At 43.8% G+C, this 16601-nt stretch overlaps 1 protein-coding gene across 1 annotated transcript in view; it reads right to left on the minus strand.

Annotated features, from left to right (window-relative positions):
* dgki (diacylglycerol kinase, iota) overlaps positions 1-16601 on the minus strand; it is a 150632-nt gene that overhangs the window by 13737 nt on the left and 120294 nt on the right. The window contains exons 26-29 of the mRNA XM_056275905.1: positions 14757-14797; positions 13632-13756; positions 12827-12852; positions 3017-3054 (exon numbers count right to left, since the gene is read on the minus strand). Of these exons, the coding sequence (XP_056131880.1) occupies positions 3017-3054; positions 12827-12852; positions 13632-13756; positions 14757-14797 (230 nt within the window). The remainder of the gene's footprint in view (positions 1-3016; positions 3055-12826; positions 12853-13631; positions 13757-14756; positions 14798-16601) is intronic.

Genomic DNA, 16601 nt, shown 5'->3' on the forward strand with positions numbered 1-16601 from the left:
GATGCCCGACCAAGCCGGAGGTAACACAGGGATTCGAACCAGCAATCCCCATATCAGTAGGCAACGAAATAGACCGCCACGCCACCTGGACACCAGACTTATTCTTTTTAACTGGAACTCGAATAAAGCCCCATTATTTTTGCAGTGGTTAAGGGAGGTGCTTTCCTTTCTACCTTTAGAAAAGCTCCGATATAAAGTATGTAAAACCCGCAAACATTTCACTTTGACCTGGAGTCCTTTCATACATTAAATGTACTTTTTACCTGGTTGTAACTACAATATGTACATAGATGTATGTATATACTGTTATATTGTCTTCAAAAACATAGTTATGAGGAACTGGAATAAGAAGACCCTGCATAGTCCTTTATTTATCTATTTATTTGTTTTTAGCCTTGGGGGGAGGGGGATTTCTACATACGTTTTTTTATTTTCTTATTTGGTTGTTCGTGTATCATGTATACCTGTTCCAATAAATCTAAAATCATAAAATAAAGTCTTAAAAAAATAAAAATAAAAGTAAGGCTCTGTCCAGACATGACAAAATAAAGCAATGTTAATTCTTTTCTTAAAAAAAAAAGTGCTGTCAAAAACCTGGGTGGCTTATTCAGACAGAGAAGTTTCAGAGGAAGCTCTCCTGTGCGGGCACTAACCGTGAGCTGCAGCTGCAGAGCTCATTGAGCTGTGTCCCTGTTTCTGTCGCAAACAGCAGAGAGCTGCTTGAAGAGCCCCGATATAAAATCAAAACTAAGCACAAGAACAGTTGCAAGGCAACAAGTCCCCGTTCAGTAACCTGAGACTTCCTGTTTCCACAAACGGATTTGTTATTTGGAGGGTAGAATCCATACAACTGGATCCAAGTTTCCAGGGCACGGTCCTGGAAGACAAGCTGGTCAAAGACTGCAGCAGAAAATTGTCTTGAGAGTCACAAGAGTTGATGTAAGATGCAGAACAGTTTGCCAGAAATCACATGGTGTACAAATCCATGTCCTTTCTTGAGAATATCTAGTAGCCAGGTAAAATAGAGTGAGACACACTCTGCAAAGTGGCAGATGGAGTAGGTCTGGTCATGTTTCGGGCTGCTCCTCTGCCCCTGGCCCGGGGGCCTTAACCACATGCCATGAGATGAAAACATGATCTCAGTGTTCTGGAGAGCATCATTTGGTCATTACCGTTCCAACTCGTTTTCTCAACGGATTCAATATCTCAGGTTCTGAATGCAAACATATTTGACATTCAGAGTGAAATAAAAATGCAGGTTTTAACTTGTGTTACTTGAAAAGAAGTCTATGACTTCCTTTATTTTTTGGTAACACATGTAAATGTTGCTGCCAAATGTAAGTGTTCCATGTTTCCAAGGAGCTAATAAAAGCAAAGCATAACACTACCATGTCAACCATGACATCTGTTCATTAAAGTTTGATGTTGGCTTTCATGGGTCATAAGGTCATGAAACCTACTTAACATATAGGGGGAAAAGGGGCGTACGGGTAGCGTGGTGGTCTATTCTGTTGCCTACCAACACGGGGGATCGCCGGTTCGAATCCCCGTGTTACCTCCACGTTGGCCGGGGATCCCTACAGACAATTGGTCATGTCTGTGGGTGGGAAGCCGGACGTGGCATGTGTCCTCATCGCTGCACTAGCGCCTCCTCTGGTTGGTCGGGGCGCCTTTTCGGGGGGGAGGGGGAACTGGGGGGAATAGCGTGATCCTCCCACGTGCTACGTCCCCCTGGCGAAAACTCCTCACTGTCAGGTGAAAAGAAGTGGCTGGCGACTCCACATGTATCGGAGGAGGCATGTGGTAGAGGGAAAATGGAAGCGCGAACTCACGTTTGCGGCAGTCTCTCCCAGTTCCGACTATGCAGTGTCTTTATCCATGTCTACGTCTACGGCTGAGTTTGTGTCATCGTGTGAAGAATTATGTCTGTGATCGTTGATTTCGTTTGACGGCTGGGAGAGCTGGCATTGGATCGGCTGGAAGAGCTTGGTCTGCTGCGTCCTGTGGGCCGAGGGACCACGGCCCTGCCTGGAGCTGTGCCCGAAGAGGAAACACCCAGGGTGATCTGACAGGATGTGGATGCAGGGCTGGCTAAGCTAACTGCTAGCCCATGCAGACCGGCAGTTCCGATAACACAGAGGGCACTCTGGCGGCAGCTTCGCCTCGCGTTAACTGTGCAGTGTTTTTGTCTGCAACTGCGTTTGTGTCATCGTGTGGAATACGGGGGTGGTGTATCAAAGGTGTCTGGCTGGGAGAGCTGGCACTGGATCAGCTGAGGGAGCCTGGTCTGCTGCGTCCGGTGGGCCCAGTGACCACGGCCCCTGCCTGGAGCTGCGGCCAAAGAGGAAACACCAAGGGTGGTCTGACTGGATGTGGAAGTGGGGCAGGCTATGCTAACTGCTAGCTCATGCAGACCGGCAGTTCCGACAGTCATCCTGGCTGGCGTTTGTTCTCTGGACAGTGACATTTTTGGACTGTGTTTAAAATTTATTGAATGGTCTGTGTTGTTGACTGTTTTTTTTGTGCTATTGTTCTCACTGTTTTTATATGTTTTTGGTGGTGTCGTTTTCTTTTGGATGTGTGTTTTTGTCTTTTGTGTCACACTGCTGTGGGCTGGGAGAAACGAAATTCCGTCTCTTTTTGTGTATGAAAGTACACGAATGAGATGACAATAAATTGATTTTGATTCTGATTCTAGTCTGCGGCCCTCCTCGGATCGGCAGAGGGGGTGGAGCAGCGACCGGGACGGCTTGGAAGAGCAGGGTAATTGGCCAGGTACAATCGGGGAGAAAAAGGGGGGAAAAACCCATATAGGCAGAAAAAAGAAATGAAACAAAAACATTTCAGCTGTATGGATAAAGAGTTTTCTAGCCAACTGCTGTGTGAGAGAGTTTGTAAACCCAGTTGCAGTGTTGAGCGCACACTTTGTGTACATTGTGTATGTTATATGTGTGGAGATGAGGATGTGCTCAGTTTGTCTGTCTGTGTTTGTGAGAGGAAGTATTCTGTGAATTACCATGGACAAGTCTCCAGTTCCTGCAGCTGTCAACAGTGCTGTAGAAAACACACACACACACACACACACACACACACACACACACACACACACACACACGCACACGAGTTTCAGAGGCCTGATCACCCATTAAGCCTAATCATAGCATATTCAAAAGGAGAAAAGTTGTGCGATCTGATTTTCCCTTCTTACAAACTGACAAAACTATCCAGTTTTCACTCATTAGCAAAGGTAAAGTGTTCTCGGCTAAAGGGCAGACTTAGGAGCAGGGATAGAATATAAAAAAGACATCTTGAAAATAGCTGACATGTTGTCGTGTGTCCCCAAGGCAGCTAATGTTTTAAAATTGACCACAACTCTTTACTTCAGCTTGAAGTGTTAGTTGTAATGGCAGTATAGATTAAAGACATTAATAATTTTTAAAAAAAACGTTTTTTTTTGTTTTTATTATTCCCTTTTGTTAAATTATCTGTAAACCATATAGGTACAGCTGAAAAAACGGGGGGGGGGGGGCAGCAGGAGAAATTGTGAATTTGGTGGTATAAATTGTTGAAATTGAAATAAAAATTGACCACAACTGAACTCTTATGGAGATGTGTTTGTTGGTTTCACCGCGTTGTTTTTGTACTCCTGACCGAGGCTTTTGTTTTCAAGTGCCTCCAGCAAGACAGGAATTTTCTGCCCCGGGCTACCTCGTTAGCTTCCTGAGTCCTGACTCATTATACTTTATAACCTAAATGTACTTCTACATCTACTGAACGTCATGAACATGTCTATTGTTTGGCACAGACACCCCTGTTGGAAAGGAGACAGCAACCTCAATCAGCATCTTCCCTCAACATCAAATGTAAAATACTTTTGACAAGGATGCCGAGCACACGGCAAATGACTTGTTCCAGTGTCTACTTGGTCAATGTCATGTTTTCTAGACCAGATCTTTACTGGGATAACAAGCTAGTCGTGGTCATTATGGTCCATGGTGCAGCTAACCGTTTACTGGTAGTCAAAGCTAAAGAACAGGCTGGCCCAGAAATCATTTACACTCGTGTTGTTTTGTTAGGCAGCAAAAACCTCAGATGACACAAAAAGCCCATGATTTCTATTTTAAGGTAGGTCTTCTCTTCAGCTCTCAAGTCTTGTGGGCTACATGGGAAGTTTATGGGACTTTCAGGGATTTATTTATGACTCATAATGAAAGCAGCAACACTTGTACAGACAAACACAGACACACAAAGAACCCGTGGCTTGAGAAACAATAGTCGAGTTCCAAAGAAGGAAATCAGTGTTGCAATCCCAGGAGGTTTGCATGTACGAGCCCGAAACAGCCAACAGCTAACTGCTAACAGCTAAATCAGTGTTTCTCAACCCTGTCCTCAAGGAACCCCTATTCTGCATATTTTCTTTGCAACCCTGAATAGGTACCTGTTTGTAGTTATTCAACCAATCAGCAATGAATTTTGTCAGATGTTGCACACCTTGCATAATTAAGTGCTGCGAGATGATTGGTTGAGTAAGTACAAGCAGGGCTACCTATGCAGGGTTACAATGAAAATCTGCAGGATAGGGGTTCCTTGAGGACTGGGTTGAGAAACACTGAGCTAAATGCTAAAAGCTGATGGCTAACAGCTAATGGCTAATGGCTAACGCGTGCGAGGCTTTGCAGGGTTCTCTGGGTTTTACCCTGCAGAGCCACAAGAAGCACTTCTCCGATCTGACAGGCGGACATGTTGAAACATCCCTGAACATCAGACATGAGGGATGTTTCTGAACGCACGTAGCCAAACAACAGAATTCACAACAGTCATGGCTTTTTCACAGGGACCCGTGAAATCACACCCCTATCAATACTAATAACAATAATAAGATAGAATAACATATCGGTGATATCTTTAGAGGTATGAGAGAGACACATGTTTTGTTAAATTGAATGCCGGCCATATCTTAGACCAGAGACTTTTTTTTCCTTGCCAGTGCTAGTCACGTTTCTTATCATTCAGCATGGGTGTATCCAAGATTTACAGCAATGCATAAAGACACAAGACAAGACACAAATATGCAACAAGGTGAACTGCTCAGGTTAACACACTGTCTGCCTACCGACAACAATCACATCTCTAAATATAAAAGTAAGCAAAACTTGCTATGATACAGTGGTTGGAGAACGATGAATTCATGAAGGATTCATTAGCGAGACTAATTAATGAAAGAACAGAATTCTTCCCATTCTGATCTGGTGATTAATGACCGGGATTTCACTCCTACCTTAAAATGACCATGGGTGGTCAAAATGACGGCCGGTTTTTAAACTCTATATTCTGTCAAGGTAAACACCCAATTGAGATATTAATGCATTACATATGTTAGTATGTCTGTTATGAAACTAACTGACACCAAAATTAACATTTTAACAACTTTAATACTATTTCTCAAACAATTTAATATGGCCACTGTCCAACGCCTGTAAATAGGGCAACGCCTCGGTGGTAGTCATGGTGCGTTTATAACAGCGTCTGTAAGCAGACATATTGGCAATAATCAAAAGTCAAGTTTAGACGATTTCTCTGCACTGGAGGACGCTGGTGTGTTTCTAGGACAGAGCAACGAACTTCACGTAGGAAATGACGCCACCAACACGCGTCATAAATACTGACATGACGCGCACGATCACGTGCAAATTATGTGCCGACATTTTGACCGCTCTTGGTTGTTTTAGGTAGGTCTTACTGGAACTTTTTTTTGTGCAATTGATCTAAAACCCATTTTAATGCAAATTTATGCAATTTTAGGAGCATTCAGGGAGTGACAGGTTTGTATCTCTCTATTTTTTTTAAGTTTTTAACTTTGAAAATCCATAACGGTCATCATGACCGTCTTGGTGTTTCTAGTGTTTTAAGCCTCTACTCGTGGACTCTTAGGGAATTAGTCCATGGGCCAGACGATATTTCGGTACACTCAAGGTGGCAAAACTTACTTATAATTTTTGAAAGGATCCATGTCTGTAGATGATATTTTGGTATGATAACCATTCCTGAATGGCAGCTGTATCACAGTTATCAGCTCATGAAGTTAACAACCCCCTAAAGTAAATTGCATTTTAGACGCTGGTGCATATCCTGGTTTAGCCTCATGGTCAGGACATTTTTCAATGTTCTATAATATTGTCTTTGGTATCATTTTAAAGGGGACCTTCTTAGCTTTCATTCAAGCCCTGTTGTGGATATTTCTCACAAATATAGAGGTCACTTGAGCTCTTCAACCCGTCAATAACACACATCTTTCTGCAATTTTCGCCTAAACTATATACTTTCTTTTAGCCCTGTGGCATCTAGGAATATCAGGGACACAAACACAGGACTGTAAAGATTCAGAAAATGTATAATATACCCATGCTATTTCATTGTGTGAGGTGATTGTGAGCCTTAAATGAGAACTAGACCAAAGCCAGTTAGGTCACAAACTGGTCTCTATACATTTGTTTAAATACACAATCAAAATACATGATAAAAAGGAATACCATAGTGAGGTAATGAACTATTTTAATATTTTAAACAACATTGACATTTACATATACTTAGTCAATGATACATGTAATCCCATATCATTAGTGGGTATATGTAATGGTAATGGGTAGGGTAATGGGTATATGTGAATATGGTTACATTATTGTTATCAAGCTCTGGGTAACCAAGTCCAGAATCAACATCCTGTGCATCAATAGACTACTACCACAGTAATACCATCAGAATCATCACACTGTCATTCATCAAACTGCTCGTTTCTCTCATCATCTGACTCCCCAAGTTCAAAGTCCAGTTCTGGACCATCCTGCTGTTTTTGGTTACTGCAGGTCTGTAACCTGCACATGTCTGTGCATGGAAGTCCATTTGACAGGCACATGCAGCTTGGCATTTTGCATGAATGCACACACTTGCATGTTAGCATTTCCAAGACCACATCTGGTGCAGGTGGGGAGCGCATCCAGTAAATGGCCAGCTTGCCTTCATCGTCTGTCCATCCATACTCAGTAGGGCTTGGCACCACAGGGTTAGCCTGCAGACAGCACTTCCATATTGCTGCCTGATAGTTGGCTCGTTGAACATGCATAAAGAGACAGTCTCTACATGGTGGCAGCTGGCTGGACTCAACCTCTCCCCTTTTGGTGCAGAAGAGCTGGTAACGCAGTTTGTTCACCTCAGCAGTGCTGCTATTAGGAACATACATCTGACAGGTGAACTGCTCAATATTCTGGAACAGCTCACCACTCACATTCCATGTCTGTCCCAGTTGACTAAAAGTCTCTTGGCAGGAAGTGTGCTTTCTCACTATCTTCAGGGCATTCAGCTTCCCTCGACCAGCGAATGCACTGACAGTGTCGCAGCCTGTGAAGGCATGTAAGCCAATTAGGCTGTCACAGATGCTGTCTCCAAGTGAACTTGCCAGTTTGGTGATGTCGACAAACCGTGTGCGGTTCTGAGTCCCACACTTCTGGTAGATGGGACAGGTGATGTCCTTCTGGAAGCCAAGACAAAGCACCATGACATCAGTGTCCTCAGCTGTGATGATAACTGACTTTGAGCCCGCATTTGCTGCATGCAATGCATGCAGGAGCAGACGGGTGTCAGCTTCTTCATGTGTGGAGTGCAGTTCTGCTGCTTCCTCACACCCATCTTCTGTCAACTTGTAGCAGGTTTCCTCACAGGTCATGTACAACACCTTGCCATGCAGCATAGCTCTGTATCGTGGGAGTTTCCACTCTTCCACCAGAAACTTGATGAGACTGGTCTTGTTGGAGGAACTGCACAGAAATTTTCTCCACTGCTGGACGTGGTATCCCCCTGCAAGATTCTTGTACTGGAGAGTGATGACTCCACCCCGGTTCAGTAGTTCAGCATCTTTGATCGAAGTCTGGTGATAGACATCAAAAACAACATCAATCCTCCCACTCTGTGCTCCCTCATGGAGGACCTGGGTCAAGGCTGACTCTGCCACCTGTGCAAAGGTTTTGTTGTTGCCATTCATTTTTTGGACCAGGCTCATCCCATCAATGATGGAAGTAGATGGGATTGGGATGTCTTCTGCAGGAGATACATTCTTTTCAAGCTCTCTGGCAAGTGCAGCCTTGTTTGTTTTTCGTAAGGACCCATCAGCATTTGCCAGTGCCCATGGCAGTGGGCCCAATGGGTAGGCAAGGACATCCTTCAGATTCACCTTCCTGCTTTCAGCCACCAGGATCATGTGACTGAAAAGGTTTCTATCTGCCTTCAGAACCACATCCTGTGCTTTCTTTCCATGAGCTTGTTTTGTGCTGACATTGGAGAATGTTTTCAGACTTTGCTTGGTCATCTTGTCGTGGAATTTCACAGGTGGTGGGTCTGCATCTAACCTTGTTTGCTGGAATGCTTGGTAGGCCTCTTCTCCTTTCTCAAGAGCTCTCAAGAGATCTATGGTCACATCAGGTGGAGCCATGTTGCCAGTGGAGAGGCTAACCAAATCAATCTCATCAGGGGACATAGGATTGAGCCAGTTATTCTCCATAAGGTCCATGAGAGACTGGACATCTGCTTCATCTCTCTTGATCCTTGGACTCTGTAGATCTGGATGAGACCATTTGCACCTGCCTTGACCTGTCAGGTCTCTCAGCTGTCTGAGGTACATGCTTCTATACTTAGCTGTGAGATAATATTTGGTCACAGCTCCTGGCTTCAAGCTGAATCCCTTTGTCCCTCCAGCTGTTTGGGTGTCTTTGTTCACCGTTTCTTCTATAGCTTGGTCAACAGGGATTCGGCCAAAGGGATTGGTGGAGCCCAGTTGGACTGAGAAGCCTCCTTCCATGAATTCTGTGTACACATCTGGGTGTGTGATGGGCAGCTCAGACATCTGGGCGTAGTAGTAGGGGAGGTAGCGTGCATAACTCATCCTGTCATAAGCAAAGCACCATGGGATCATTGCTCGAATGCTAGCCAAGTGTAGCATCCAGTCTCCCTCTCTGGATGCTCGGATGAGCCCCAACAAGATTTCAACCATGTCCAAATAGGACATCCAGAAGTTCGAGAGGCTGCCGTTTCCACCTCTAAGGAACTCACGGTAGACTTCAAATAGATCCATGATGCATGTACAAGAGCTGTTCTCGAGGACCTCCTTCAAAGCATGTTGTGAGACTTCTTTCCCAAGGCTGTCAATGGTCTTCAGTGTCTCATTCAGGTGAACCATGTCATTCCTGTGAGTTTCTTCCAACCAGGACAGGGAACCATTCAAGGTCAGTCGCATGAGAGCCTCATACAGGAGCTTGTGTAGTTGCACTGCCCTGTTGTACTTGCGGCCATCCATAACACCAGCAATTGAGCCTTCTGCAATCATGCCAGACTCAATGCAGAGGTCTTTGAGTCCAGCATCTTGGAAACGCTTTCCTATTATTGCCAGCAGTGTGCAGATGGTGTGGAATACCCCAAGCCTAACGATGATATCATGGAACTTGTCATGGTGTTTCCATGTGATCTCGACAGCCTTCGCATACAGGGCTTGGTCAAAGACACAGACAATCTTCCTCAGGCCTAAGCACTGCATGATGCTCAGTGACTGGTTAAGCACCTCGTTGACAGTAGACATTTGTGTCGCTGGAGCATTGATGGTAGGCAGATAGCCTATATTGTCGGGGATGACCGTCATCTCTCCTCGAGTCAGGATGTTGAAGCCTGTCCAGCTGCTGACTGACTGTTCTTCTTGTTGTGACATGCGTGCTAGGACCCAAAGAAGGTTTTTCTCTCTGGCAAGCTTAGTATTGGCTGCAGTATCGGCATCTGACTTTTTGCTTTGTGGTGGCCCTACCCGTTGTCCAGCATTGTAAGTTGGTAACATTGGTGGGGGTCCATCAATGCTTCTCTTCTTTGTTTTGGGAACAGTGGGCATGGGTTGGACAGGAAGTGGGTTGACTGGCTTTGCTTGCACAGCAATCCCATTGACTCTGTGAGATGTTCCCTCACCACTGACAGTTTCTTCAAGACGGCCGATATTGTCCCAGGCTAAAGTTGTGAATATGCCAGGATGGATGTTAGCTGGAAGGGCAATGCCACTCCCTGATGATGAGAGTTTCTGGAGACACAGGGCAGTGTTGATCTCTTCCATCTGTGAATAGGACACACTGTGACCAAGTCGGTTGAGGATGTTTATCAACTCTACATTTCCTGTCAACGATTTGACACTGAATGGCAGAACAATGTGCTTGGAAGGCTTGGTATTTCCACATGTCACTGCATATACTATGTCATGGCCAAATGACTGCAGAAGGCACTGCACTCTCTGGGATGCATGATCAGGATCATTTGAGCCTGTGAGTAGAGAGTACAGGAAGATAATGAGCGACTCTGGAATGGTAGGACATTCTGCTTCTGGTTTGACGAACATCTTGACTTTTAATGTCTGCTCTCAATTTGATGGCTGCTTTGGCTATAACATCTTGTGCACTGACACTTTTCAGGGTCTGCAGCTCCCTTTTGAGAGACTGATTTTCTTTGGCAAGTTCCCTCATGGACAAGTTATCGGGATACAGGAGGAATTTTCCTTTCTCATCAGGGAATATCTGCAAGGCTCCAGCAAACTCACTCTCCAGGTTTCGCCTTATGTGCTTCTTGGTTGATTCCTTGACTTGGGCAATGCCTTGGGAGTTCATTGAAGCTACCAGTCTAGAAGAGAGATCAGTCATTGTCATCACTTGAGGATTGCCAAAAAGCTCCATCCTGATGAAGAGGAACAGCTCATTGTATGCCTTATTCACAGCAGCTTCATACTGGGCTGCAGCATCATCATCTTCATTGCTGGCAACCTCTCCTTTGGAAACCTCTTCTTTGGTGTAAAGTCTATAGCATGACCTGTGGTAGTGCCCTTCAGCTGCTACAAGGTCTCTACTCACAATGGCAAGGATTCTGCTGTCCCTTTTCTTTGTGGCTGCACTCCTGATCTTTGCATCAGCTCGCAGTTCTCGACACTGCACCAGTACTTCTCTCGTATTCTGTCTCTTGGAATATTTGCTGTTTTTCTGACAAAATATGCACTCTGCATCATAAGTCCTAGATGTACTTGGAGCATGTCGAGCTACTCTCTTAGATTGTTCTCTTCAGCAGAGACACAACTTTTCTTTTCTTTTGCAAGGAGGCCATCAAGAATTTGCTTCATAGTGAAGATACTGCGACACTTTCTGTGGTAGTAGATTGCTGGAATCTGTCCCTCAGGAATGTCTTTTGCCAGTTTCAAAACTGGTGCATGATTTCGTATCTGAGCTGCCCTGAGCAGAGTTCTCCATGAGTCGACACTTTGTAGTGAAACCAGCTTATCTGTATCATCAGAACAGTGGATAATGCACTCCACCCGTGGGCGCTTTGGTATTGGGTAAAAACTTGCTTGTTCACCAGTGGCCATATTCAGTCAGTTTTCACCTGCCACATACAAACAAATACATGTAACTTAGGTGTATGAACACTACTAAAACAAAGTTTACTTTGCTTCACCAGCGTCATATTACCATTATTTATCTTACATAGCCACAAATAGATACATTACCTAGTTGCTATGCAACATCTGTATTTTGTCCACATGAGGCCGCTAAAATCAACACAAGATGAAAGTTCCTCGTAGCCACTTTAACTAATCATATTAACATATACATTAAAAGAAAATGCTAACATTATGGGAAATTAGCTTACAATCTTCTCCAGAGTGAGACAAGAAGATAGATACCAGTTTCCTCTATATGTGTTTAGTAGAAAGCTATCTGGCTGCACGTTAGCCTAGCTTAGCACAATGAATGGAAGTACACAGTACTGGTTATCCTTGGTTGTTGGCCAACTAAGAACTGTCCCAGAGTTTAAGCTAGGCTAATCAGTACCAGGGGTGTTGAAATGCTATATTTGTAAAAATCTGGGCAAATACACAATCGTGAGAGGCACAGAAACAGGTTTCCTGAAAGAAAAATGAAATAGCTGCTCATTTGGAAAGGTTATCATGTATTATTTTACTTCTGTTAGTGTACCAAATAAAATGGCACCAGTGAAGTTGTGTCACCTTGGGTGATATCGATATCTGGTCTGACCCATGGACTAAATGGCTTTGGTCTAGTTAGTTTCTTAGTAATAATGTCCTTCTAATTTAAGGTTCACAATCACCTCACACAATGAAATAGTATGGGTATATTATACATTTCCTGAATCTTTACAGTCCTGTGAGTATTCCAGTTTTTGTGTTTTGTGTCCCTGATATTCCTAGATGCCACAGGGCTAAAAGAAAGTATATAAAGTGTATAAAGATGTGTGTTATTGACGGGTTGAAGAGCTCAAGTGACCTCTATATTTGTGAGAAATATCCACAACAGGGCTTGAATGAAAGCTAAGAAGGTCCCCTTTAAAATGATACCAAAGACAATATTATAGAACATTGAAAAATGTCCTGACCATGAGGCTAAACCAGGATATGCACCAGCGTCTAAAATGCAATTTACTTTAGGGGGTGGTTAACTTCATGAGCTGATAACTGTGATACAGCTGCCACTCAGGAATGGTTATCATACCAAAATATCATCTACAGACATGGATCCTTTCAAAAATTATAAGTAAGTCACCTTGAGTGTACCGAAATAGGAAATTTTGGCCTCTGGCCCATGGACTAAATAAGAAATGGGTCACTGTTAAGTGCCCCCCACGTCAGTGACATGTCGGGTTCACTTTAAAAATGATAGACACTCTATACGCTTTTTCATATCTAAAAAACAAGCATGCCACAGTGTGTGTGTTTGTGTGTATGCATGTGTGTGTTTTTTCCTACCTTGTTCCTCAGGAGTAAGTGGTGCCCTGGTGACAAATTGCAGATAAGAAAACTGTTATTCATATATCTTTAATAGCACATACAGTACATGGCATATACATGTGTAATGCCAAATATATTGCTGACAGGTTTACACAAGTAGCTTAAATTAATTATCTTTAATTCACTTTCATGTGTGAATGTTAGAATTATCCATCAACCTATCGACACATGTCCATACATATAAGAACACATGGACATGTAGGTAGAATACATGAACAGGTAGGTAGAATACCTGAACATGTAGGTAGAATACATGAACATGTAGATAGAATATATGAACATGTAGGTAGAATACATGAACATGTAGGTAGAATGTATGAACATGTAGGTAGAATACATGAACATGTAGGTAGAATGACCATGTAGGTAGAATACATGAACATGTAGGTAGAATATATGAACATGTAAGTAGAATGAACATGTAGGTAGAACATATGAACATTAGGTAGAATACATGAACATGTAGGTAGAATGAACATGTAGGTAGAATACATGAACATGTAGTTAGAATATATGAACATGTAAGTAGAATGAACATGTAGGTAGAATATATGAACATGTCGGTAGAATATATGAACATGTAGGTAGAATATATGAACATGTAGGTAGAATGATCATGAAGATAGAACATATGAACATGTAGGTAGAATGAACGTGTAGGAAGAATATATAAACATGTAGGTACAATATATGAACATATAGCTAGCCCTGCGTTTGCGTTTGTGCATCAATGTCTATGTAAAGTATTCATGCCCCCTCTCACCCAGTGGCAGGTTCCACCACAAGGTCAGGCATCCCAGTGGAGGAGCCCTGGTTCACAACTGGTCCTTCATGGTCCAGGATGAAAACCTCGTCTTGACAGATCTCTGTCACAAAGTGAAGGTGTTCCTACACACACACACCCACACACACACACACAAACATTAACACGTAAAGATAAACACATGCGCGCACACACACACATACAAACACAGAAACATTAACACATAAGGACAAACACATGCATGCGCACACACACACACACACACATACATACATACAAACACACACACCCCAACATTAACACATAAGTACAACCACACGCACACACACACACACACACACACACACACACACACACACACACACAGAAAGATTAAGGACAAACAAACAAACACACACACACACACAAACACACACACACAGAAACATTAACAAATAAGGACAAACACATGCACATCCGCAAACACGAGACGAATGTGGGAATTAAAATACTCTTCCCCCTGAGGTGTGGCTCATGCCAACACAGCGATTTACTGTCATTATCATTACACAGCCTTTTACTATACACTGATCTGCAAAAAGCCTCACAAACCTGTGATGGTTCTCTGATTTAAGTGAAAATCGGGGTAAAAACTGTGATCCCTGGTATTTTCCTTATAGTACTCTCAACCATTATTCACACCCAAAGCTTTACACTCACGCTGCCATAGCTGTTCATGTAGAGAACAAGAGGAGCAGACAGGAATGTTTAAGGTTTTGCATGGCTTGAGAATGTCGAGGGAAGATGGGTGAGATAGACTTTATAAGAGCCAGCCACGCCGGTTTGCATGTGTCAAAAACTGCAACACCTCTGGGTTTTTCCATGTTCAGTGGTGTCCCATGTGGACGTGACACGGGCCAGTGGCTGACTAACAGATGGTTTCCAGTTAGTCAACTGACAGCTCAATACTGACACTGAGAGACGGGTGAAAAATGTACAAGCTGTTGCACCTTGATGCTGATGTAGCTCACAACCATACAGACTTCTACGTCTTCCCATATAAAAGCATGAAACTGTAGTTGCAGTTCATCATCGGATGCTTGTAAGTATTTCAGGGGGAGGTTTGATGAATGTCCCATGTCCTACCTGAGCCTTGTCAATGCGATAGAAGCGGTCTGCTGAGGTTGCTGTAGAGAAAAAGGGAACAGAGAATACTGGATGTCATTTAGGTTCAGTAAAAATTCTACGCTCCTCAGCCCAATTACACTGTAGAGCTCCTGTAAGAGCCCAGTTCACCATTCATTTGAGTTAATGGTTTGTTTTTTTCTATACATCATTCAGTGTTGGGAGCGATGCGTTACTGTAATGCATTACTCATAGCGGTAACGAAGTAATATAACGTGTTATTAATAGGATTTCGGTAATATCACTACAGTTACGATGTCAAGTAATGCGTTACCACCTGAAACATACCAGGCACAGAGGCAGCGCGTCATGCTGGCAGGGCGGAGCTGGTTTTTGGCTATACCGGCCAGGGAGCCCAGCCCTACAAACGTTAATGTACCTATCAGGTGACCAACGATGTCACTGAAGTTACATGATTGGTCAGCCAACCAGCGAAGTCGCTGGTAAACATGGAAGTGGGAGTTTCCCTAATGGCCGCAAAACTTTTTTTTTTTGGATCCCCCCCCCCCTTATCTCCCCAATTGTATCTGGCTAATTACCCCACTCTTTCGAGCCGTCCCGGTCGCTACTACACCCCCTCTGCTGATCTGGGGAGAGCTGCCTAATGGCCGCGAATCAGCGCAGGAGTTCACATGCTAACCAACGCAATATATTGCTGCTCATGGATAACACTGAGATGCCTCATTGCAAAAACAGAGTTGGTGGGAACTGAAGCACAATTATAAGGGGTGTCATGCCCAGACTTTCCAGTGATCAAGGCCGCAGGGATTGTAGCCAGGTTATTATTTCACATAAAAATAAATTGGTGCTATTTAACTGTATAAATAATCAGGGTTTGAAAACTGTTGTCCAGTGCAGCCGCTGTTCACGGAACCGATGTCAAAAACAACCGCTTTCTAAATGTAGTTGGAGTCCAGCCATATACTAGGGTTTAACCCAGTCTTGTTTACCTGCTACAGCTGCGTCTGTGTCGCGTACCAGTCATGTTTTCTGAGGAGAGTTCTGAGGAGAGTTCCATCCATTATCCAAACCGCTTATCCTGCTCTCAGTGTCATGGGGACGCTGGAGCCTATCCCAGCAGTCATTGGGCGGCAGGTGGGGAGACACTCTGGACAGGCCGCCAGGCCATCACAAGGCTGACACACACCCACACATTCACACCTAGGGACAATTTAGTATGACCGATTCACCTGACCTACATGTCTTTGGACTGTGGGAGGAAACCGGAGCACCTGGAGAAAACCCACGCAGACACAGAGAGAACATGCAAACTGCACACAGAGGACGACCCGGGACAACCCCCAAGATTGGATTACCCCGGGGCTCGAACCCAGGACCTTCTTGCTGTGAGGCAACTGTGCTAACCACTGCGCCACCGTGCCGCCCCTGTACTGAAGTAACTAGATAATTTTAACTACAGGATCAGGGCTACACATTGATTTATAATGTGCACTGAAACAAAAACCCACAAGGCTGCATCACATTGCCTCTGGTACAATGAGGTATTTAGTTTAATAATTTCTAAACAGATTGTACTCCTGTTGGAGGGTCACATAGCCATGTGTAGAGAAAGGAAAATACACCAGCTGCATAAAAATAGAGCTCAGCAGTGCAGGTGCCTGCACAGGTGTGCGTGGCGTCCGTGGTCAGTGTAGCTACTTCACTTTATTATAATGAACACATTCTGCTGTAGCAGATGTGTTATGCCAAGTCCATGCCTGCGGTATTTAGGCCGTCAATTCATTGTTTATTGTTTTTTTTAAAGATATCCACACCACACTACTTCCGCCAGTGCGACACTATAAA

The sequence above is a fragment of the Lampris incognitus genome, chromosome 3, assembly GCF_029633865.1.
Source record: "Lampris incognitus isolate fLamInc1 chromosome 3, fLamInc1.hap2, whole genome shotgun sequence".
Taxonomy (NCBI): domain Eukaryota; kingdom Metazoa; phylum Chordata; class Actinopteri; order Lampriformes; family Lampridae; genus Lampris; species Lampris incognitus.